The following is a 26,754-nucleotide window of genomic DNA, read 5'->3' as shown; positions in this document are numbered from 1 at the left end:
CATATATATAAAAGTGGCCCAAAAAAAAATGGTACTTTTGCTCCAAGCTGTCTAATAACTGGAGCAGCCGTGGTGGGAGTATCTAAGAGTGGAAGTGAAACAATCCTGGAATTATCTGTACTGCTTCCATCTTCTCCTTGCTTGGTATGTGCCTTGTGGTTCAATGGAAACATTGCACCATACTTCTCTTTGCTTGGTACATGGTTCAGTGGAAACATGCTGTTTCCATTGAATTAGGTAAAATAAGCAGAAATAGTTCTGGGACCATAATTTCATGTTGGCAAATCATATTAGAGCTTCTTAATGTTCTTTTTTGGTTGCTTGAGTACTCACTATAGGAGAAAATTGCCTTGGAAATAATATAGAGAGATCTATAGTTGAATATTCATAGTGTTTGTGTGGGGGAGAGAGAGCTCTCAGGTGGCATAAGACAGGACATTTTACCCTTTTGTCATGGAATGCAAAGTCCCATTCCCTTTCTCAGGGGATCTATGGAATGCAACATAGGACTGTAAACTGGGCTGGTTGGGAAGGGTCCACCTTTACCAGACCTGGAGTCAATGCTTTGGAGAGTTGAAAAGGGCATCGCAAGATTATGACTTCACTGGTACTAAAATCATGAATGCATTTTAGGTTCTTTTTTCACATATAAAACAGCAGCTGAAGAAAGCTAGGTAGCTGAAGAAAGAGAAAATTTGACTTGGTTTCTAAGTATTAGGTCTTCTTAGCCCAGCACAGAATTCTCAAAAGTACTGTCCTTATTTGGTTTCGTGTTACTGTGTCCACACATCTCACTGGGATCCCCCACATCTTATCCCCTAACCTTTATTGCCCCTTCCTTCCCCTCTTACCACAGGTGTAGAAGACATTGTGGCCATAATGATTCCTGAGCCAAAAGGGAAGGAGATAGTAAGCCTGCTGGAAAGAAACATCACCGTGACAATGTACATCACCATCGGAACCCGGAACTTGCAGAAATACGTGAGCCGCACTTCGGTTGTGTTTGTCTCCATCTCCTTCATTGTCCTGATGATCATTTCCCTCGCATGGCTCGTCTTTTATTACATCCAGAGGTTTCGATATGCAAATGCCAGGGATAGGAACCAGGTGAGTAGCAAAAAGTTTAAAAACTTTTAAAAATTGTTACAAAAATGTTATTAAACATCTTTGAACATGACAGAAAATACCAAGCCAAAACCAAAATATCCCCACTCAAGATAAACACTGTTAACATTTGCTGTATCATTTTTCAGATATTATCCAAATATATCTATTTTGATGTTTTACTGTATTTTTATGTAAAATGGAGGTGATTTGTCCTACATTCCCATTGCTTATGTTTTTGACATTTGTTTATCCACATAATGAGGGGAACAAAAGGAAGTGCTAATAGTGTGAAGATAATTTGGAAAGAGCCAAGATTTTCTCCTTGTGAACAGAAGAAAAAAAAGGAGATAAAAACCAAAAGCTATTTTAAATAGCAATTAAACATATCATGTATACCCATGGTACAAAATGCAAAAAGTATCACATGGCGTATAATGAAAAGTAATTGCCTTCCCATGTGTGTCTCTCAGCTACCCAGTTCCTCTTCCTGGAATATCTTCCAGAGATATTCTATGCACTTATAAACACATATGCCCATATATTTCAAAAACAACAACAAATGATAGCACACTTAACTCTGTACGCTTCTCTCTCACTTCATCTTGCAGATTAATTTACATCAATACATAAGCCCAGCTTCCTTCTCACTTCTAATGACTGCATAGCATTCCATTGTCTGTATGTGTCACGTCTATTTAACCAGCACCTATTAATGGACATGTTTTCTCTTCTTAACAGAACATGTACACATGACACTTAGCACATTTGTAAGTATATCTACAAGGTAAAATCCTGGAAGTTTAGTTGCTAGGGCAATGGCATATACATTTTAGACTATGATAGATACTGCCACATTGTCTGCCAAAAAATGTTGAACCAATTTACACTTTAACAAACTATATATGAAAATTACTGTTTCCCCGTATCCTTACCAAAAGAATATTATAACTTTTTTTTGTTGTTAGTGATTTGGTAAGTTAAAAATGGTACCACATTTTTCTTATTACAAGTAACGTTGAACATCTTTTCAAGTACAATAGAAAAAGTGAATATTTTTGGTGAAGTAACTACTTTTATTATTTGACTTCTTTTCAATTGAGTTGTCATTTTCTTATTAATGTGTATAAACTCTTTATTAGTCAAGGAAATTAACCCTTTTTTGTAGGATAGGATTCACCTCACCGCCCCTCAGCTTGTTATTGTCTTTTATTTTATGCATGGTCTTGCCATGCAGAAATTTTTGGTTTTTACAGAGCTACATTTATTATCTTTTTTTCTTGAGATGGAGTCTTGCTCACTCTGTCACCCAGGCTGGAGTCCAGTGGCAAAATCTTGGCTCATTGCAACCTTCACCTCCTGGGTTCAAGAGATTCTCGTGCCTTGGCCTCCCAAGTAGCTAGGATTACAGGCATACACCACCACACCTGGCTAATTTTTGTTTTTTCAGTAGAGGTGGGTTTTCACTATGTTGGCCAGGCTAGTCTCAAACTCCTGACCTCAAGTAATCTTCCCACCTCGGCCTCCCAAAGTGCTGGGATTACAGGCGTGAGCCACTACACCTGGTGTATTAATCTTTTTTAAAAAAATAAATTTTATTGTGTATAGTTGAAGTTTACAGTATGGTGTTTGGGGAGTCATACAGACAGTAAAATGGTTAATATAGTAAAGCAAATTGACATATCTATTGTCTCACATAGTTTTTTGATGACAAGAGCAGGTAAAATCTACTTATTTAACAGAAATCTCTAATACAATACAGTTTTTTAGCTGTAGTCATTTTACATTAGATCTCTAGACTTGCTCATCATACATTGTGCTACTTTGTATCCTTTGACCTAAATCTCCCCATTTTCTCTCCACTCCCCCACTCCAGTAACCACTCGTTTATCCTCTATCTCTGGACATTTGACCTTTCTTAAAAAATTATATTCCATATATAGGTGAGATCAGTATTTTTATTTCTATGTCTGGCTGATTTCACTTAACATGATGTCCTCCAGGCCCATCTGTGTTGTGGCAAATGTCAGGATATCCCTTGTTGAGAATAAACAATAATAATCCATTGTATGTGTGTATGTATATACATTTTCTTTATCCATTCGTCCTTCAGTGGACACATGGACACTTAGGTTGCTTCCCTATCTTCGCTATCGTGAATAATGTCACAATTAACATGGGGGTGCAAATATCTTTCCAAGGTGGTGGTTTTATCTCCCTTGGATATATACCCAGAAGAGGGATTGGTAAATCTTCAATGGTAGTTCTGTTTTTTATTTCTTTAGGAACCTCTGTATCGTTTTCCCTAATGGCTGTGCCCATCTACATTCCCACCAACAGTGTACTAGGATTCCTTTTTCTCCATACCCTCACCAACACTTGTTAGCTCTTGTTTTCTGGATGATAGACGTCCTAACAGGTGTGAGGTGTGATCTCATAGTGGTTTTAGCATTTCCATTCCATAATAAGATTTTCTATAGACCAAGATTACTGAAAAGCATTCATGTTTTCACCCTCTACTTTTCAAATTTCTTTTTTCTCATTAAATCTTTAATCTGTAGATAACTTATTTCAGTGTAATGAATGAAGTAGAGAGCCAACATTATTTTTTTTCAGATGGCCTACCATTTTTATAACTGGCATTTATTGAATAATTAATCTCTCCTCCCCTCATATGCAGTATCCCCATTTGACATATATTAAATACCCATATATACTTGCTTCTATTTCTGTGCTCTCTAAACCATACCATGAATCTAGGTCTCTATTCATACTCCAGCACCATCTTGTTTTTAGTACTCTAGAATTATAATGTCTCACGGCTGTTCATGCTGTTTTCTTTATTGCTCTATTTTTACTCTTTTCATGTTTATTTTTGTATGAATTTAGAATCATTATATGAGTTTTTAAACTTATAGGATAATTTAGGGGAAATTTGTAACTTTATGATGTTTAATCTTCCCATTCAAATGTAATAAGTTTTCTCCTTATTCAACTCTTCTTTTTATTCCCAGTAGCACTTTTCAGCATTTATTAATCTTGTACACTTTTCTTCAGTTTAGTTCTAGGTATTTAATCATTATGTTGCTATTATAATTTAAATTCATTTTTTCATATTGGAAATTTTGGATTGTTGTATATTTTGTATATTATTAACAGCCTCATTGTTATAACCCTAATTATAATAATGTATAACATTTATTATATGCTGCAGGCATGTTCTAAGAGCTCTCTCGCTCTATTTACCTACTTTCACCTTAATAGATACTAGCCCCATAATAAACAATTTTATTGTCCCCGTTTTACAGAGTTGGAAGTAAGCACAGAGAGTTTAAGTAATTTGCCCAAGGTCACACAGCTGGTTACTAATAGAGCCAGCAATTGAACCAGCAGCAGAACTCCAGAGTCCATGCCCTTAGCCACTACTTTGTAGTATTTGTGATTATTTATATTAGTGTTGCAGAACTATATTAATAATGCTCACAGTCAGGGATAACTTACTGCTTTCAAATGTTAGACATCCTGTTTTTTCTGTTATCTCATTTCATTGGTTGGAATCTCCAGAATAAACTAAAGTAATCATGGTTACAGTGAACATATTTCTCTTCATTGTGTATTTAATGGGAACATCCTCAATTTAATGGGATTGTTTTTATCATTTCTTCATTTTATTATTTTCCCGTGTAGTCTTCTAGATTGAGATATATATTTTATCATGTTATAAAATATATAATGTCAGAAGTGTCAACTTAGTTCTATCTTATTAAGAATTTTTTAATCAAGAATGGATGTTTGATTTTAACCAATGTCTTTCCAATGGCCATAGTCTAAGTTTTCTCTTTAGATCTATTAAAATAAATGGATGATATTAATGGATTTCCATTATGAACCATCCTGAATTTCTGCTATATACTATTCCTCTAATGTGTGTGAGATTATATTTGCTAGTGTTTTATTTATTATTTGTTTGCCATTATATTCATATATGAAATCTGTTCATAGTTTACATTTTTATTATGTTTAGATAATGATTATACTGTCTTCTAAGAAGAATTTGCAAACTTTTCTCCATTTTCTGTGATCTAGAGCTGTGGTGTCCAACATGGTAGTCACTAGCCATGTGTGGCTATTTAAATTAATTGTAATAAAATAAACTTCAAAATTCTGTTCCTCAGTTACTAGCCATATTTCATGTGGCCACCATATGGCAGTGCATGTATAGGACATTTTTATCACTACAGAAAGTCTTATTGGGTAACACTGCACTTGAGCATTTTAAATAGCACTGGAATTAGCTGATTCTTAAAGTATTGGTAGAAATTTTCTGTAAGTTAATGAGGTCTAAGTTTGGGAATGTTTTAGGAGACATCTCTTCCTTTTCTATTCATTTTATCGCAAATTCTCTGCTTAAATTTTCTGTAGCTTCTGGGACAATGTTTAAAAACATTTTTATTGCTTATATCTGATTCTCAAAATGATACATGCTATTTTAGTAAATTTCACAATCATAGAAAAACTCTGAAAAAGACAAGTTACCCACTATCCCACTAAATTGTCAACATGTGAGTATATTACCTTTCAGGTATTTTTAATTCTATCTATATATATTGAGTAAATTTTCATTATATGTGTATCTATATATGCAGAAGACACAAACATATCCATGTATGTTTTATGTTCTGCTTTTTATTGAATAGTATGTCCCTCTATCATTAAATAATTTTCAAAAACATGATTTTTATGGCCACATAGTAGTGAAGTGCCACTGCTTACCCAAAATGGGAAACTTACTTAATTTCTTTCTTCATTGTTTTTCTAAACTAAATGGAATATACCTTTCTCTTACGGTCACAGTGAGGATTAAATGGATTAATGTGTATTACTTTTAAAGCCGCTGAGCCTGGCACTAATCATTCAGTCAGCACTCAATGAATGGTATCCTTTATTATTATCATATAGATTCTTTGATGACTGCTTACAAATTCAATTTTGCCACTTTCATTAAATATTCTGGAATTTAAATGGATAGAATCCCAAACACAAGGCAATGAAAATGAGATGTAGAACTAATATGCTTCAGTTGGTTCATATGGGGCTACATGTGAGAAACTTTTATATATATGTGTGTGTGTGTGTGTGAGATATACATATAACATATATATCATATACATATATATGAATACATATGAAGAAATATATATATACACATTTTCATTATATATGTGTGTGTGTATATATATGTCTTATATATGCACATATGCACTGCCATATGGTGGCCACATGAAATGTGGCTAGTAACTGAGGAACAGAATTTTAAAGTTTATTTTATTAAAATTAACTTAAATTTAAATAGCCACACATAGCTAGTGACCACAGCTCTAGATTGAAGAAAATGGAGAAAAGTTTGCAAACTCTTCTTAGAAAACAGTATAATCATTATCTAAACACAATAAAAATGTAAACTATATGTGTTTCTTCATATGTATTCATATATACGTGTGTGTGTGTGTGTGTGTGTGTGTGCACCTGTGTGTAGAGAGAGAGAGAGGAGAGAGAGAGAGAGATGTTAATCAGACGATGATATTAGAAATGGCATCCCTGTATTTTTGGGCCTGTGATAATTTAAGCAATTATTAGGCAGTAGAGATATGGATGAAATCTTAAGCTTGAATTAGTTGAGTAATGACTTCAATCATTATGTTACTTTCTGCAGGTAGATCTAGCTTGCATGTTTATCTAGACACATGCATACTGTGAGGTATATGAAAAACAAATTGAAAGGTAATGGTATGAAAGTGGTTCATGGGGTTTAAATTTTTATTCTCCTCCCAGTTTGTTAACTTTCCTTGAATTGTAGGATGCTACCATAGGGTCACTCAGTGAATTGTGATCATGTTAAAAGTTAACACTCCTTCCTGATCAAATGGACACTATACTTTAGCCCTTTGATGGATGGAATAACATATAATTTCCCTTAGAAAAATATTTCTGCTTTAATGGCCAGTGTTCCACTCCATTCAACAGAAAGTTATAGCTGTACAGGTCATAGCTATAATAAGCATCAGGTTAACTTAAACCATTTATTTTTATTAAAGCATTATTGTCCTTCAGAAAGAGTGACTTTCAGGTTAGATGAAGGCTCACAGCCTGAAATGGAACATCAAAGCCATTTATTTTACATTGTCGAAGTATCCAACCATTCAGGTATATGAAAGAGAGACTGACCTTGAATTAGCCAGATGAGCACCTCAGTCTCTGCTTGGCTTTGTGCAGATCACAATTAAAAGAAAGTCACCAGCATCTTACATAATCATGGCCACTTTCATGTCACATGTACCTGGAGAAGATCATTTCAATTCAGTTTCCCATGAAGTAATATTTGCTAAATGTTCTTCAGATTATAAGCCTCCCAGCAAGGTCTTTTAGATGGTAACATGGAGAATAAGGGCTACAACTAAAAGTGGAGAGACGATTTGGCTGGTGTGCCATGTTTCCTAAAGATTTAACCAAGTTAAATCTGGTATAGGGTAATAGCTAAAGATACCAACTTTGGAGTCAGATGGGTCTCGATTCAAATCTTTGCTTTGATAATTCCTAGTGGTGTGACTTTGCACAAGTTACTTCACCTTTCTATGCCCAGGCTTCCCCACATGTAAAGCCAGCCCCGTAGGCTTGATGTGAGGATTGAATGAGAAAATATGCGTGACATATTATTAGAGGGTTGTTAAATGGGTCACGTTTAGTGGATAAAGCAATTCTTGGAAAATATATTCCCCACCTTCCCCCCACACCTGCGCAAATAGTAAATATCTCAATTCTTACATACCTTACATATAGTTTAGTCTACATATGGCCTTTTTAGCTCTATTGACACACTTTGAAACAAAATGGAATCTTCCATCTTTACTCAAGAGTCAGGAAAAAGCTCTCTGGACCCTATCCTTTGGGATTTTTAATTGAGGTTTCATCATGTAGGCATGATTGATTAAATTATTGGCCATTGTTGATCAACTCAGCCTTCAGCCCCTCTTCCCTCCCTAGAGGGCAGGGGTAGGAGTGAGGGAATCTGAAAATTCCAACCCTCTAATCACAGGATTGGTTCTCTATGCAACCAGACCTTTTTCTTAGAAGCTTTCCAAAGTTACCTCATTAACATAAACTCAGGTATGGTTGAAAAGTGTTTCTTATGAATTATAAAAACTACCCATTTACCTTTATCACTCCCATCACTTAGGAAATTACAAGCATTTTAGGAGTTCTAGCTGGGAGCTGGAATGAAGACCAAAATATAGATAGTCCTTATTATATATCACAGTATCACACAGCCTAATTATTAATAACTCCCCAATTCACTGTCAGAATTGTTCCAGTTTGGATGGTGAGTTCTATGGTTACCATATGTGTGAGAGAAAGAAAGGAATCAAGGACACATTTAGGTCAACTCTCATGGCATTTACTGGAACAGGAAAGATGGAAAAAGAAGAGATCCAAAGGGCTAGAGTATCAAGAATTTGGATTTGACAATGTTAAATTTAGAAGCCTTTTAGATATTGAAGCAGAGATGCCAGGTAGGTATTTTGATGTGTATGTCTGGAGCTCAGGAAAGAAGACAGGAATGGGGGTACCAATGTGGGGGATCATCAGAATACAGATGACACTTAAATTGTCAGGACAGGATGAGCTCACTTGGGGAGAGGGTATTGCAGAAGAGCTCTGTAGCCTGAGCCTGAGATACTCTAATACGGCTTCACCTCTACCCCAGCCTCTCTCCCGCAATCATATCATTTTATGTTAGTTTCTTTCCTTCCCAATTCTTACCACTATCTGAAATTTTTCTCTCCTTGCCTTACACCTTGCCTTCCCAGTGCACAATGACACTCTGAGGGAGTTGAAACAAGGAGGCTGATTTGCAAAGACCAAGGACAGCCTCACACGCCATGTGGAGCCATTGCTTCCCTGTTCGAGGTTAACTGTTCCACAGCCACCCTCTTCACTCGCGATGCTTGTTTTTCCTGGTAGCCCTATCATTTTTTCTTGAGACCATTTTCCTTTGGAGACCTTGGTCTGTCAGATGGCCTATATGTGCCTGAGTCCAGTGACTAATTGTTTCAAGCTCTCTCTGCACAGAGCTCAGGGAGGTGAATGGATTCATTCCCATTCAAGCCCTGTGACACTTAGGAGCATGTGGATTAGGATGCGGCTCTACTCAGAGCACACACAGCACATTTAGGGAGCCAATTTCCTAATGTCATATTCCAGCCCAGTGGAATCTTATCTCTGACCAAGCCCACAATACTCTTTAACATAATCAGACATAAATGTCACACCCCCAGGCAGCTAGATGGGGGTCAAGGTTGGGGTTTTAGGAGCTGGGACCACATAAAAGTGAGTAGGGTTTATATCTAACAATGGTTTTGGTGCGAAGTAGAATCAGAGTCTTAAGCAGGCCAGGGTTATAAGGCAAGAGGATAACCCAGGGTATTAAGTACATAGGATCATGTGGAGTTAGGAGCCAGATTTATCATAAAAATGGGAACAGTGGTCGAGCAAGGCAGGCCAGGTTGGGAGAGGAAGCTGAGGGAATGGTTTTCAGGTGAAGGAAACCTTTTATATCAGACTCTTCACCTGTTAAAAGAGCAGAGCACTGGTAGAAGCCCTGATGGCATGGAAAGAGAAGTTGCAAACCACAACCCACTTGTCAAAGAAGGAAAGGCCCTATAATGATTAGAAAAAATATTTTACTGTCCATTTAACACATGTCATGATGACTTTTGAATACCATGACAGACCTCTCCTCACCAGCCCTGATCATGCCCCTGGATGAGTACTTTAAGAAAATAGTCCATCGATGCCACCAGTGTGTGGACTTCTACACTGTGTAGCCTGGACACCTCTCAACTCAGCCCTGAGAACCCATGTACCAAAGGGTTGCAGAGAGGAAACCACAGTCATGGGAACTGGGAGGCAGAAGACACCTGGCTGTCATTTCACTCAAGTATTTGAGAATGCTGATTGCCTGATCCTAGAATTATAGTTTTTAGAAGTTAAAGGAACAGTTGATAGAATGAATTTGGGAGAGAGAAATATAAAATGATTTTCTTTTCAAGGGCATGCAGCCAGATTGATGATTTCAAGTCAAAGTGTTTTCCACCAGACGAAGCCACCTCAATGGCATTGAGGTGCAGAGACCTAACCCATGGGGCGGGTTGCCAGTCTTTGCCTCCGTCATAGCCATAAAATGAGCAATTCTTGACCATTCAACACTGAGCGCTGGCCCTTTCCGGCTTTAGAAGCAAGGCTGTCATGTTAAGTCCTTCCTAATAAAGTTATCCCTCAGCATCCATGAGGAATTGGTCCAGCACCCCCCTCCTACCCATGGATACCAAAATCTACAGTCCCTTATATGAAATGGCATATTATTTGCATGTAACGCATCCTCCCATATACTTTAAATCATCTCTTGTTTACTTATAGTACCTAATTACTTCTAGTACCTAATGTAAACACTATGTAAATAGTGGTTATGCTGTGTTTTTTATTTATATTATTTTTGTTATTTTTTTAATTATTATACTTTAAGTTTTAGGGTACATGTGCACAATGTGCAGGTTAGTTACATATGTATACGTGTGCCATGCTGGTGCGCTACACCCACTAACTCATCATCTCCCAGTGCTATCCCTCCCCCCTCCCCCCACCCCACAACAGTCCCCAGAGTGTGACGTTCCCCTTCCTGTGTCCATGTGTTCTCATTGTTCATTTCCCACCTATGAGAGAGAATATGCGGTGTTTGGTTTTTTGTTCTTGTGATAGTTTACTGAGAATGATGATTTCCAATTTCATCCATGTCCCTACAAAGGACATGAACTCATCATTTTTTATGGCTGCATAGTATTCCATGGTGTATATGTGCCACATTTTCTTAATCCAGTCTATCATTGTTGGACATTTGGGTTGGTTCCAAGTCTTTGCTATTGTGAATAGTGCCACAATAAACATACGTGTACATGTGTCTTTATAGCAGCATGATTTATAGTCCTTTGGGTATATACCCAGTAATGGGATGGCTGGGTCAAATGGTATTTCTAGTTCTAGGTCCCTGAGGAATCGCCACACTGACTTCCACAATGGTTGAACTAGTTTACAGTCCCACCAACAGTGTAAAAGTGTTCCTATTTCTCCACATCCTCTCCAGCACCTGTTGTTTCCTGACTTTTTAATGATCACCATTCTAACTGGTGTGAGATGGTATCTCATCGTGGTTTTGATTTGCATTTCTCTGATGGCCAGTGATGATGAGCATATTTTCATGTGTTTTTTGGCCGCATAAATGTCTTCTTTTGAGAAGTGTCTGTTCATGTCCTTCGCCCACTTTTTGATGGGGTTGTTTTTTCTTGTAAATTTGCTTGAGTTCATTGTAGATTCTGGATATTAGCCCTTTGTCAGATGAGTAGGTTGCGAAAATTTTCTCCCATTTTGTAGGTTACCTGTTCACTCTGATGGTAGTTTCTTTTGCTGTGCAGAAGCTCTTTAGTTTAATTAGATCCCATTTGTCAATTTTGGCTTTTGTTGCCGTTGCTTTTGGTGTTTTAGACATGAAGTCCTTGCCCATGCCTATGTCCTGAACGGTAATGCCTAGGTTTTCTTCTAGGGTTTTTATGGTTTTAGGTCTAACGTTTAAGTCTTTAATCCATCTTGAATTGATTTTTGTATAAGGTGTAAGGAAGGGATCCAGTTTCAGCTTTCTCCATATGGCTAGCCAGTTTTCCCAGCACCATTTATTAAATAGGGAATCCTTTCCCCATTGCTTGTTTTTCTCAGGTTTGTCAAAGATTAGATAGTTGAGGTTATGCGGTGTTATTTCTGAGGGCTCTGTTCTGTTCCATTGATCTATATCTCTGTTTTGGTACTAGTACCATGCTGTTTTGGTTACTGTAGCCTTGTAGTATAGTTTGAAGTCAGGTAGTGTGACCTTTTATTGTTTTTTTCCCCCAAATGTGTTTAATCCATTATTGGTTGAATCTGCCATACAGAAAGCTGGCTGTGTCTAGTTTAAGATTCCTCACCTTAAGGGGCTTCCCAGAGAATGGTAAGGATTCATCTCCATTCTGCCTATCTAATGACCTACTATCTTGTGACCTCTTCTTGACCTTTGAGTTGGGAGGCCAGATTCATGACAGACTCCTGATCCTGAATACCAGTGTGCACTATGGACAGTTCTCCTGTCCCCACCAGAAGGCCAAGTATCCCCTCATTCCCTAGAGGTGCCACTTCTGCTGCCATTCACTGATTCTTACCATACTTATGAAAACCCTGCAGGATGGCAAGGCAAACGGCAAGTGGTGTTCCTGCCATGGCCATGGCAGGTATCCCTGTCTTTTGTGATGTCTTGGAATATTGTCTCACTGTCTGCTAGGACATCTCATCTCAGACACAAGGACTGGGTCTGTGACTTGAAAAACATAGAACTCCCAATAGATGGTAGCTTATTCAAATATGGACAGATCAGATAAACTAAGTAGGGATCTTTTTTAGTTTTCATAAACAATATTGCCTTTGAGGCTAATCCAGGGAAACCAGATCTGTTTTGATTTGCTTTGTTTTTATTTGAGGCCTGGTAATGACATTCAGCAAAGTTTTCCTGAAAGATTTCTCTCTCCCTGAGAATAACTTTTCCTAATATTTACATGTACATGGCCCATGTGCCTTTGATTTCTTTTGCACGCATTGCATATTGATATTTAAACTATGTTGGAATAAAAGAAGTAATGAAATTTAAAATAAACATGAACTTCACAGAGAGAAACAGAAAGAAAAGGAGTTTGCCAAGTCTCAGCCACCAAGGGAGAGTTCAGGCAGAGATGCTTCTGTCCGCTAAAGAGTGAGGACTAAAATGGTCCCTGAAACTGCTCTAGAAGAAAGTACAAAGCCCTCAGGAGAACAGAAAGGCAAAAGCACATGTCATATCCATGCAGTCTTCAGTGAGATAATTAGCCCTTGATTTGCTTTTTTTAGATTATTCAGGTCTCAAAGCACATTGTCTCCCTATTCTTTTGTGCATGGATGAAAATCATGAGCTGATAAAGCTAGAGATGACATTACTTTACATACCTTATGTTATTAATAAGGGGACAGAGGGCCACAATGTTTAAGTGACTTGGCCAAAGTCACACAGTTAGCTAGTGACAAAAATAGGACAAAGAGCTGGGTCTTCTAACTTTGAAGCCATTATTTTCTGCTCTACAACACCTCCAACAACAACAACAACAAACCCTGATGTTTCTACCTCACATTGTGTGCTCACAAACAGATTTATGGCACCACTCTATGAGGTCATCACAGCTATCAAAATAGTCAAATTATTTTACCTATTTTTCTAGATTTGTGGAGTGGTGATCCACACCATGGAAATTTATTGAACTGGCTGTGCTATGACTTCTATCATATCAACCAGTCCTGGAAGGATCATTATTATGTATTAGAGTGCACGAAGAAAATGTTTGAGTCACTCTTGACCATGTGAGGTTTTAGACAACTGGGACCAACTCTGTTTACTTTGACAGTGGCCTCCCTTCACCTAGAACTTAAGAACACTTAGTTATCTTTCCATTTGGTGATGATGACAATGAACATGATCATAAAATACAGCTGTTAGGGAAAAAAACAAATATGATACAGAATTATCCAATGAAATGAGATAGGAAGAAAATAAACTCAGTTTTGATGCTATGTTTTGGAATCCTTATGTTCCAAATTTTTTTTATCACTTTCACTGCATTTCTATTTATAACACAGAACAGAGGAAGAGGAAAATTTCTTATTTTTCTCAGTTTCTTAAATATTTAGATTACTAACTTATGTGTCTCGGGTTGAACTGGAGTCTGTTGTTTACCATTCTTGTTAGAATTTATGTAGGACTTTATTATTTTAATACATGGCTCTGTATTTATTTTCCATAACACAGTTTATCTTCACTATTGTCAATAAACCAATAACCTTGGTAAATATATTCATATCTGTTTAGATCAAATAGATGGATAAACCTAATTATTACGATGGCCTAACACCTAACAAGCCTTAGTAAGAAGCATGATTTTGGCCAGGCACGGGTAGCTCATGCCAGTAATCCCAGCACTTTGGAAGGCCAAGGGAGGCAGATCACTTGAGATCAGGAGTTCAAGACCTACATGGTGAAACCCCATCTCTACAAAAAATACAAAAATTACCTGGGTGCAGTGGCACACACCTGTAGTCCCAGCTACTCAGGAGGCTGAGGCATGAGAATCAGTTGAACCCGAGAAGCAGAGGCTGCAGTGAGCCAAGATTCACGCCATTGCACTCCAGCCTGTGTGACAGAGCACAACTCTGTCTCAAAAATAATAATAAGAAGAAGAAGCATGATTTGGGTATGGTTAGATTAGAAAGAATCCATAGGAGCACCCTAGAGAAAAGAGTGGAATCCCTACCTGAAACAAAAGACTGACTCAAACCTGAGGTGGTTCCTCAATCCACCTGAAGTGGTCCCTGAGTCTTCCATTAGCATCACTTTACTCTGCCTTTCTGAGAATGGCAAAGGAAAGAGTCTGTTTTGTAATAGACTTCCGGTTCCAATCCCTAGATTCTCTATTCAGGTTGGGTACAAGACTTAGTTTGAGCAGGGCCTGTAGTTTTCCTTCCCTCTTCATACTGGGTGCAATCAAAAACCCAAAGACAGAAGAGATCAATTACAAAAGCAACAGTAAGTAGCCTTATTTGGGCCATTTCATTAAGAATGTTTATGTTTTTACTTATCTCTTTAATTTGCATTTGGAAATCCAATAAAACTAGTTTGAAAATTATTGAAAGTGAGATTTTTTTAATATTGAAAACTCTTTAAATATTGAAAGTGGTACTTTTTTTCTTTGTGTAATTTTTTTAATGGGGTCTTCTCTGCATGTGTGTAATTTTCATGTCACTTAGGAATAAGCATGCATATACTGATACTTGTTTACATGCATATGGAAATTGCATTTTTTTCAAAACTTTGTGTTGCTTTTTCCCTAATTTTGTTAATCCAGAACTCTTACAGAAAAAAAAAAAATCTTTTATTACATGGTCCCATATCATCATATACATCTCAGAAGCTGATTTTCCTTCCCCAGGTATCTGGACCATCTGTTCTGCCCTTGCCAGCGAAGACTTTCATATCCTTTATCCGCCGCTGCCAAAATGCTATGTTTTTCCTCAAAAGAGGAAAAAATATGTGTATCATTTATCAATAACATGCAGAATGAGGCTTGACTCAAGGAATGTCACAGGAAAGGGAATGGAAGAGAATACCATTATACCATTTTTTAGAATGATTAAGGAAAATACGTCTTCCTACCTTTGTGAATCATTTGATTTCTCAGAGCTTCTAGGAGGAAGACCTCGTAGACTTGATGTTGAAGATGACTTTATTACAGTCATGCACTGCATAACTACGTTTTGGTCAAAAATGGACCACACATATGCAGTAGTCCAATAAGATTATAATATCCTGTTTTTACTGTATCTGTTCTATGTTTAGATACACAGATCCTTACCATTGTGTTACAGCTGCCTACAGTATTCAGTACATGCTGTACAGGTTTCTAGCCTAGGAGCAATAGGCTATACCATAGAGCCTACGTGTATAGTCGGCAGTATCATCTAGAATTGTGTGAGTAATCTTCCATGATTTCACACAGTGACGAAATCGCCTAACAATGGATTTCTCAGAATGTATCCCTGTCATTAAGCCATACATGACTGTACTTTCTCTTTTACTCTCTTTCCCTCAATCTATTAATTCTGCTAATTTGGGAAGCCCATCTCCTAAATGACTTAATCCTCTGCTGAACTTCTTTAACCTCTCTAGGGCCCAGTCATACAAATGCCAGTAATGGAATTCGTCTTTCTAATTCCCTAGCCATTAACTTTACTGTTAGCCAAAATCCCTGTCACCTTAACGTCAGTTTGCTTTACATTTCCTCAACGGACCTGCCATTTTTAAAAAATAAAGGCAGCCTTCATTATTTTAAAAGGGCGTGGAAAGGGTTTTTTCTCTAGAAGAGACTGAGCGGATGTTTTCAAAAGCCGTCTATTTTTATTCAGATGTAGCCAACCGTTAAGTTAAATACGCAGCCAAAGTTTAATGCAGTCTTTGAACTTCCCCTACATGCCCACATTTAAGAAGGGCATATTTTCATTTGCTAAAAAATTATTTTAAAAGAAATTGAATTTTGAAAACATTATTTCTAGTTCACCTGCTTTTTAAAAATGTTGGCTCCCTGGTCGGGCGCTGTGGCTCATGCCTGTAATCCCAGCACTTTGGGAGGATGAGGTGGACAGATCATGAGGTCAGGAGCTCAAGACCAGCCTGGCCAACGTAGTGAAACCCATCTCTACTAAAAATACAAAAAAAAAATCAGCCAGGTGTGGTGGCGGGCACCTGTAATCCCAGCTACTTGGGAGGCTGAGGCAAGGGGAATCACTTGAACCTGGGAGGCAGAGGTTGCAGTGAGCCGAGATCGCACCACTGCACTCCAGCCTGGGTAGACAGTACGAGACTCCATCTCAAAAGAAAAAAAAAATTATTTCCCTTTGAGTATAATCTATGACCATTGTATGAACATATATTTTTCTACTTAATTACTCTGCTTAGTCTTCAAAAAAAATTTTTTTAAGTGATTGAATTAGGTGCAATATTATATAATGCCAGTTAAACACAATTGCAAAAATATCTGAGTTCTTGACTGAAAAAGAAAAACAGTATTTGTTTGTTTGGGATTCAGATTCTTATTCTAAATACAATATTCTACAGGTCTGTGGCATTTACTCCCAATAACTAGTAGCCCTTTCTCAATACCTTTCAGTCCTTGCCCCGGGGTCCTTCAATGGAGAGCAGCTGTCAGTTGATACTGGCTGGGTTTGCCAAGCCAGGACCACAAGTTTGCTTACCTTACAATATGTATCACTTATAGTTTGTCCCTAAATATTCCCGTTAACTGGCTAAATTTCTCAGGTTGTTTTCCTTGCAAAACAACAACAACAACAACAAAAAAAAACCGCTCTTGGCTTAAGATTTTATTAGCTCATTATTTAGAGTTTTCACTAGATTATAAATTAAACTACAGTTGATAGGAGTGTGTGTGTGTACGTGTGTGTATGCACACACATGTGTTTTCATTACCATTTTTTTAAACCCAAAGCTATACTTGGCACAGAATAAGAGATCAAAATATGTATGTTGAATGATTGACTGCCTATTATTGAAGGCAGCTTTATTAATATATGCTGGGGATGCAGGGAATAATGTGAAGCAAAAACTAAGCATAGGCCTGCCCTCAGGGAGCATATCTGAGGGCAATCTAACAGGAATTGATCATAAAAACAAATTTCAAATGTCAAATGTGACAGTGCAAAGGTACAAAGTGCTATCAGGGTCTAGATGAGAGGGATCTTGTTGGATACATCTAGGAAGGGCTCCTTGAAGAAATGATTTCAGCTGAAGTCAAAGGATGAATAGATAATAACCAGAAGAAGAGGAGAGGAAAGTTCCATCATGTTTAGTTCACCTCAGTTAAGTTCTTTTTCTCTCACTCTCCTGTTTTTCCTTGGTATTTATCACTAAAGACTCTTCCTATTTTTGCCTGTTGCCTTAGTTTGCTAGCTACTCATGGACTTCTGCATAAATCTCAAGGGCATAGGTCTCCTTTTAGGAAACAGCCAAAACTTACCCTTCTGATAAAAATGTCAACATTATTTTAGATACGAAGGACAAATTATCAAAGAGAAAAATGAATTAACAAGGAAAACATCTCCTTTTCTGCTAATGACTTTAACTGCTGTGTACTTAGAGAAGTGCCACGTGGTAAATACTTAGTGATTCTGATTGGCTGGATGGTTGGTTGACTGGTTAGCTGGGTAGCCAGATGTTGGATGGATGGCTGACTGGCTGGCCAGATGTTAGATGGTTGGCTGACTGGCTGATTGGTTGACCGGGTGGCTTGGCAAATAAAGGTGAGAGTGGTAGATGAGCTTTGATTTTAAAGTCAAACTTAATTTTATTCAGATTCTGACTTACCTTTCACTAACTCTATGATATTGGACAACTTACTTAAGCTCTGTAAGCCTCAGTTCATTCTATTAAATAGTGCTTTTCTCAGTTATTATAATATCAAAGGTGATAATGCATATATAGCTTTAGCATGGCACCTAGGATATATTAACTGTTCACTAATATGTGTTCACTATTTTAAAGAAAAGCAAGAAGCTTGAGTGCTTTTTCCAAAAGGAACAAAATTAGTGAAAGCAAATGATTAGTCTGTGTTTAAATGTTAACTCTCTTAATCTTAGTCCTTCTGTTTTACTACAACAGATACACATCTATTGCAGACCAGAAATAGATGTACCTAAGAAGAAGATAAAACATGTAGAAAACTTACATGCAATTTTTTTGCTTGACAGATTAAAATTTAATTTACTCACCACCCTATCCTTCTCCCAGTTTTCCTCATCACCCTCTGATTGCATTATTGCAGGGCTCATTAGGATGGTAATTTTCTGTACCAAAAATGGGGAGAGAATGATATATTATTTCTTGACATGGATCATGGTGGTTACTCCAGTGTTTGCTTTATAATTATTTGCTAAACTGAACATTATGTTTTATGTATTTTTCTATATGCACACTCACACTTAAACATGCATAAAGGAGGTAAAATTGCCATATGAGAATGTGATGGAATAGGACAGAACAGACCAAATTTAAACCAACGTTATGCCTATATGAGCAGATTGGAAGGAATATCCAAGCAATGAATCCTGATTGTCAAAAAGAGGAGATGACACTTATTCCAGCTACTCCAGATTGGCTATCTCTGTGTCACAAATTGAGTGGCTAGAGTGGCAAATTACTAAACTCCTTTTTTTTGGTGGGGGGGGGGGTAGTGTATGCACATGTAACCTGCACTGTAGAACTGTAGGGCAGGATCTATGTATGTCACATGCCACTTGCTTAACTCTAGGCATGAAGAACTTCTCTCTATGGCAGAAGTCTTTTATAGACCTCAACTGGTAGAGCCCACTTGCATAAATGCCACTGCCCTGTCTTTTCTAGTCGTCATTGTTAGCATTCATACCACATGTGCATGATTTCAGAGCTAGCTGCCCTGGTGTATTAAATGACATCAGAAATGAAGTCAAGAATTGCAGATCTTTATTATTAACAAGCACCTTTTGGCTTTTCAGCGCCGACTGGGGGATGCAGCAAAGAAAGCCATCAGCAAACTCCAGATCAGGACCATCAAGAAGGGTGACAAGGTAATAGCAGCCTCTTTTCTTTTTGGTGAGGAGCTATTCAAAGAAGCTTCTAACTTTTCTTATAGCCAGGGTGGAAGAGAGGAAAGGATGGAAAAGGGAAATATATGCTAACAGTTGTCCTATCAGTATCTGTTATTATACTCTTCTTAATTAAACATGACGTTTCTTATAAAATGCATATGTTATGATAATAAAATAGTTGTATAGAAAATATGAGAAAGTGATAAGTAAGTGTATAAAAAATAGATGAAGCCAGAATGAAATCAGTACACAAATGGATTACCTAAAATTTGTACTAGAAATGGGTCTCAAATTTAAGTTGGGGCTTTCTAGCAGCCAGTGCAAAGGAAACAATATTCAGGTAATATTTAATGAATTTATTCCAGTGTCCCACAAGATAAAATCAAAATGGTTGTTCCTGATGTTATGACCTGAGAAAGTTTTTTCATGAATCTTTGCAAGCAAGACAGCTTTATGTGCTGAGCTATGTTCTCCACTTGTCTACAGTATAAATGCAGGAAGTATATTCAATCCCTCTGAAATCCAGTATTCAGAACCCCAAGGTTGATAGGTGGTGTGGCTCATGCCTGTAATCCCAGCACTTTGGGAGGCCAAGGTAGGTAGATCACTTGAGGCCAGGGAGTTCAAGACCAGCCTGGGCAATGTAGCAAGACCCTGTCTCTATAAAAAAAAATTTTTAAATCAAAACACAGAGCCCCGAATTCATTTCAGTAGTCTCCTTCAGTGTAGAATGATGTCATAAAGCCAAAAGCAATAGTATGTCTTGAGGAGGGAAAACAAAGCAGTCCTGCCCAGGTTTATGGGCTTCTAAGGGTCTTCCTTATTCCCTAGGCCAAGTTAGAGCACTGGATTACAATACATGGGTTTGGAACTCCTTGGGGCAATGTAAGGGATTTACAACTCCATATATAAGTAGGTATTGTCTCTAATCTGAATAATTGATTTATTTCACAAATTATGTGCTATTATTTTTCAAGTATATAAAAACGCCATTGGGCTTATAAGATAAAATTTATTTAAAGGTATTACTAAATTTAAAGGACATTTTGGTCAGTATGTTATTTTCCTTCAATCAGAGAATAATAAAAGTACAAGGACTATTACATAAGCACTATGTTATGAGGCATTAAAAGAGGTATATATACTTGAAAAAAATTGGAACTACCATTTTGTGTTAATATTTATTTTATACACTAGATTCCAGAAGAATGGATAGATTAAATATTATTCAGATGATTCACCACAAATATTATTTCTCATCCTGAAAATTTTGATATGTTGCCTCTAATTATAATTAATAGCATTGTTAGTAATTGTACTTTAGAAAATGGTTTTCCTTACAAAAGCACTTGCCGTGGAACCTAGAAACAAGAAGTAGAGATTGGAAGGAATGGAAACTAGTCCAACTGATGGTACATTTGATTTAAAAACTGGCACCAGCACAGCGGAAAGCTTTGCTCCAGGCAAGCTCTCCTTGGGTTTTGGCTTGGATATTTACACAAGAGATGAAGCTAAGAAAATAGGCTCATCTGTGCTTCCTCTGTTGCAGGAAACAGAGTCTGATTTTGACAACTGTGCAGTTTGTATTGAAGGGTACAAGCCCAATGACGTTGTCCGGATCCTGCCCTGCCGGTGAGTCACTAGGCTGCCTGCTTTTGATTGGGTTGTGTGTGTGGAGCGTGCCTGCGTGGCCTCCCTGGCCCAGACCTGCTGGGCATAGTGCTGCCAGGTCAGTCTGCCTCAGTGTTTCCATGTTTCCATTGCAGACAACCCTAACATTCTTGTTTTTGTATAACCTTTGTCCTTGAAAACACTGTATCATGAAATATTTTTCTGATCCCCTATCCCCTTTGCATCAAAGGAAGTATACTGCTATGAACTAGGACTTCATGAGACAGAATTTGATGATGTGGCCGCCAAGTACAAGTTTTCTTGAACAACAGATCTATGATGTTCAGAATCAATTCTGGCTTTTACCAGTACTATTTTAATTAAAATAATAAACTCTGAAAAATATTTTGTGAATGAACATGAACAGTGTGGTAATTAGAATATGGTCAGAAGTAAGTAGGAAGCCAAGGACAGATCCCATGCCCTTTCATTTTTTTTTTTTTTTTAACTAACAGAAAGAGAATGTGACACTCAAATTCCCTCAAAATTCTTGCATCTAGGGGAGGATGCCAGGCATGTATAGTTGGGGAAGCTCCCCAGGTGATTCTTATATAACCCTATTCCCTCTCCCTAATTGAAATTCACTGAGAAGTTGTCTGAATTCTTTTTAAATTGTTAAAATTAAATAAATTTAAATACTTTAATGAAACCAAATCTTTTTAAAGTCATGTAAAATCCATCCTCCTTCATTGACAACCATTTTTAGTGTTTTTTGCATCTGTGTAAATGTCCCAAAAATAAAAATAGAATTATGCCTTGTTGGGAGATTCTTCATTTAGAAAGATTGGCTTTCAATATTCTTAGATACTTCAGCCAGGCATGGTGGCTCACACCTGTAATCCTAATGCTTTGGGAGTCCAAGACAGGAGGATCTCTTGAGACCAACATTTCAAGAACAGCCTGGGCAATATAGCAAGACTCTGTCTCTACAAAAAAAAATTAAAAATTAGCTGAACATGGTGGTGCTCAGGACATGGTGGCACTCGCCTGTAATCCTGGCTACTCAGGAGGATGAGCTGGGAGGATCCCTTGAGCCCAGGAGTTCAAGGTTATACTGAGCAATGATCATGCCACTACACTCCAGTGATCACACCACCGCACTGGGCGACAGCAAGACCTTGTCTCAAAGAAAAAAAAATTCTTAGAGACTTTAAAAGTAAAGTAGGAAAACATATACCACAGAGATATAAGACAATTCACATATTCATGAAACAATGTAAACTTAAGGACTGTTTATTAGAACTACAAAAGAAACAAAAATTACTTTAGAGGAATGGCTTAATAATCCCAAAATGACAAAGAGGTGACCAAAAAAGAAGTGACAGGATACTAAAATTGATGCATAAACTCCCAAGGGAAACAGACCTTGGTTGAAATGTCCATAGACAAATTGATCATTAGGAAAACAGGCATTAGGGAAGTACATCCTGGTGGCCCCAGCCAAAGCCATCAATTGTGATTCACTTTCCGTTAGTTTGTAGACACCTATATCTACGACGAAATCATAAATAGAGATAACTGAAGATTTGGTAATTTCCTTCATATTAGGATTCGCTATGTAAGTTCTTTCTAGTTATTACATACACTTAGTGTTTACTCAGTGATTTCCAGAAACACAGGCAGACAAATGCAGTATGTGAACTACAGAATGCCTCTTGGAGCAACATCTTTTATCTCTGCAGTATTTTATTAAAGGTTTTATAAAGCCTCTTAGATATAAGCAAAGTGCTTTCCTTTATTTTTTTCTTGAAGATTATTTAGAGCCCTATGCGATTACTACTAATAAAAAAAATTCGGAGCCAATTAAAGTTAAATATCTACATTTTTCTGAAAAATCCAAAGACATTTACAAATGTAAATTAAGAAAATCTGTTTTAAAAATTATATACATAGCATTACTTTAGCTCTACAACTGATACAGTATAAAATAGTTTATTTACTTAAAGCTCTGTCATGAATAAATTTCATGTTACTACATATATATATAAAAAATTGCTAGAGACTGCATAATATCCAAGTCATAGATGTACCACAGTTTAATTTTCCATGTCCTTATTTGGGAACATTTTTGGCTGAGTTCAATTTTTATGACAGATTGCGTTGTTTTAACAGTGTTTAGACTTTCATGATGTGTTATTCCAGATCTCCTTTTATATTGTAATTTTTTGGAAATATTAACCAAAAAAATAGCATTTTAATGTTTACCACAGAAAATAAAACCTTAGGGATTTTAATATACATTAGCCCTTGCTCTTGGCTAGTTTAGTTTGGCTTCAGGCTCCTCCTTGTTTAAACGATTATTTGATTCTTAGCTCATTCCTTGATTTTGTTTCATATTCCTTACTGTCCATCTACTATTATTTCCATACTATGAACCCTGCTTTAAATAACAAAATGCATTTGAGCATTTTCAAATACAGCTATAATTAATTACTGTTTGATCTTATTCTAGTCACACATATCTGTTCTGAATAGCTCATACATTTTTTCCATGTAGGTTTTAAAATCAAGATATTTTTATGCCTGTTGCTGTTTTCTGCCAGACAGTTTGCACTAATGGATATTATCAAACAAATGCACTGGCGTTTGCTTTTTGCTACATAATTTTCTCTGGGGTATTATTAAGCCTTTGCTCCTATGAACTTCATAGACTCTCTTTCCCTTTATTTCCAGGCTGACTCAGCCACAGAGTTCTTTGCATCTTCTTGGCATAAAAACTGTTTCAAAAAATGTTCCAGTTTATCATCTCCCTTCACTCACACTTTTTCTGTGGCCTCATAACTGCTGACATTCTTGGTGCATCTCTTCACTATTGTTTTCATTTAGAATGTCTTTCCAAATTATACTCTTGTGTCACAACTTTTTCAAAATCATTTTATCGCTTGTCTCTTTTAGAGACCCATGAACAAATTATGATGAATTATTAATAAATGCCTTCCTCTCTTTATTTGTTGTAGTGATTACTAAAGTTAAGTCATGCACATACACACCTACCATGTCTTCCCCTTCATCCTTTCTTCATCCAGTCCCTCTCTAGCACATGAAGGTGAGGCCCCCCCAGAGTGAGCCTGGATGTGTACATCTACCATGAGGGACAGACACCCCTTAGCCCACAAAGCTGCTCAGCCTCAGACAGGTCTAACTTCTGTGGTTTGGATTTGATCCTAATACACCACTGAGACATTACTCAAGACACGTTGGTTTTGCTACCTCATACATATGCCAAAATATGCATTACACTATATTTTAGGGGTGGTTTTTGTATCTAAGGTTAGTATTTGTGATTATGATTTTTAGCCACAAAAGATGTTTCATTTTATTATCTTCTCTTGCACAGAGAGTAAGTTAGCCTCTCTGATTCTTCCATGGCTTTTATCACATGGTGTCCCTACTGTTCTTCAGGGATTATTCATTTCAGCCTGTTTAGCTTCTCAATTTCAAACACACAGTGTCTCAGAAAGAATATGAATTCCTTAGGCAGGCCAAAAGTCCTTATTTGCCATTGTTTTAAACCAAATCAATAGATACACCGTTTCTCTGCATTCCTATAAAATTCCTCCTATCTCTAATTTATCCCTATAGCATTATCACCAATTAGGGAAGATACTAGTTTCTAGTACTGTTTTTTTCTTTGATTTTTGCAAACTCTCCTCCACAACTGAGGAAAAATGTAAACCCTGTCTAGTAATAAGCACACCCTCTTGATAAACTTTTAGTACCTAAATGCTTCATTTGGAACAAGAAACATTTTGTAGCAACTGTGTGCCAGGAATAGTGGAAAGTCCCAGCGATGAGAAGACAAATGGCATGATGCATGCTCTAAAGGAAATAGTCTAGTGGGAGAGAAAGGAATTTAAATAGTATTCATGATAGAGAATGGTATGTGTAACAATAATAACACAATGTATAAAAATTTTGGAGGAATTAATACCAGACACAAGGAAGTTAAGAAAGATTCCACAGAAAAAAAGTAGTGTTTTCATATCTTCTAACAATGGTTTGTATTGTCCATTGCATCCTCATTCTAGAAAATTTGTAAAATGGGTAAATATTTAAATATCTGCCTAACTCCTTCATGCAGATAGCTACTGCTATCATTGTTATATATTGTCTTCTTTTTATTTCTTATGCTTATTTTGCAACTTTAAGATACTATTGTCAATATCGTTTACTATTGTGTTCTTTTCACATACACTGTAAGAATTTGCTAGAAATGGTATTAGATTATTGGGGGTCTTTTTTAGATTATTTGTGGCTCATTTTTATTTTCCTTTGGCCTTTGATACTATTGACAGAAGTTGATCAAGCTCTAAGGTGCATAAACTGACCAAAGACCCTGGGATGTTGGTGCTTATATAAAACTCACTCTTCAACGGTCAGGGTCTTTTTCTGGCCCAATGAGAATTTTCTACTGAGATAAAACAGGGAGGTGTCCTGGCCCCCTTTAGCTTATTTTTTAATATCCTTTGATGAGTTGTTTGCATTTCACCATCCTGCCTCACTACAGAAGACAGAGAAAAGCAGCTTCTCATCTTTAAATGCTTAGTTTGATTATGTGGTGTGTAGGGGCAGCATGTCCTGCTGGGTTATTATTGTCAGAGTTGGATTACAAACAAAATTCTCCAAAACTCATGTTATCATCTTTGGTAGATGCTTCCCAACTTTTAACTTGTTCATAAACAAATTACTAGTTTAGTATATGTAGTCCAAAAATCCAAATCCAAAATGCTCCATATCTGAAACTTTTTGAGCACCAGGATGGCCAAGGGAAATGCTCATTGGAGCGTTTTGAATTTTGGCTATTTGGATTAGGGATAATGCAGAATCTGAAAAAAATTCGAAAACACTTCTGGCCCCAAGCATCCCCAAGCATTTTGGATAAAGGATGTTCAACTCATACTGCATATAGTTCCATTTTGTAAATAGTGTTTCCCAGAGGATACACCAAGGAGCAGTGTTGTCAGTGCCACCTGGACTTAAATGAGGTCTTATTTGGGAACGGGGAGGTGGTTAAATCAAGTGACTACCTAACAACACCTATCCTAAAATAGTTCTTGTGGAAAAGTGTTGCACTGCTGCTGTTTAACATCGGCACATTGAAGCAGATTCCAGCATTAGAGAGCAGCACTGCCTTCTCTGAGCAGCCTCTGAGGCGGGCTCCATCACTGGCTCTGCAGGCCCAGGTTTTGCAGGCCTCAGTCTTTACAGCAGAAGTTAGTTTTGCCTGAGCAAGGTTACCTGTTAGATCAGATAATCCTGGAGCTGTGTGGGGGTTGTGTGCGTGTGTGGTGTTTGTTTTTTGGTTTTGTTTTTTTTTTTTTTGGTAAAATGTATATAACATAAAATTTACCTTTTTAATCATATTTAAATATACAATTCAGTGACATTAAGTACATTCGCCTTGCTATGAAACCATCGCCACTGTCCATCTCTAGAACGTCTCAACCTCCAACATGAAACTCTGAATTCACTAAACAGCAATTCTTCATTCCCCTAGTCTGGAATTTTGTGCACGTTTTATTTTTAATTTGAGCTTTACATTTATTAACAGAAGAAAATGTCAATGAAGGAACTTAGATTTTGATTCAAGAATGCAATTAAAGTTGGCTAACTAGTAATTGGTATTTACACACT

General features: G+C 37.1%; 1 protein-coding gene across 1 annotated transcript in view; it reads left to right on the top strand.

The window, feature by feature from the left end:
- Positions 1-26,754, top strand: part of RNF150 (ring finger protein 150) — a 270,090-nt gene that overhangs the window by 164,341 nt on the left and 78,995 nt on the right. Inside the window, exons 2-4 of the mRNA XM_003310523.7 lie at positions 857-1,107; positions 19,357-19,428; positions 20,999-21,081. Coding sequence (XP_003310571.4) covers positions 857-1,107; positions 19,357-19,428; positions 20,999-21,081 — 406 coding nt within the window. The remainder of the gene's footprint in view (positions 1-856; positions 1,108-19,356; positions 19,429-20,998; positions 21,082-26,754) is intronic.

The sequence above is a fragment of the Pan troglodytes genome, chromosome 3, assembly GCF_028858775.2.
Source record: "Pan troglodytes isolate AG18354 chromosome 3, NHGRI_mPanTro3-v2.0_pri, whole genome shotgun sequence".
Lineage (NCBI taxonomy): Eukaryota > Metazoa > Chordata > Mammalia > Primates > Hominidae > Pan > Pan troglodytes.
Note: the sequence above shows the minus strand (reverse complement) of the source record. Positions and strands in the feature narration are given on the sequence as shown.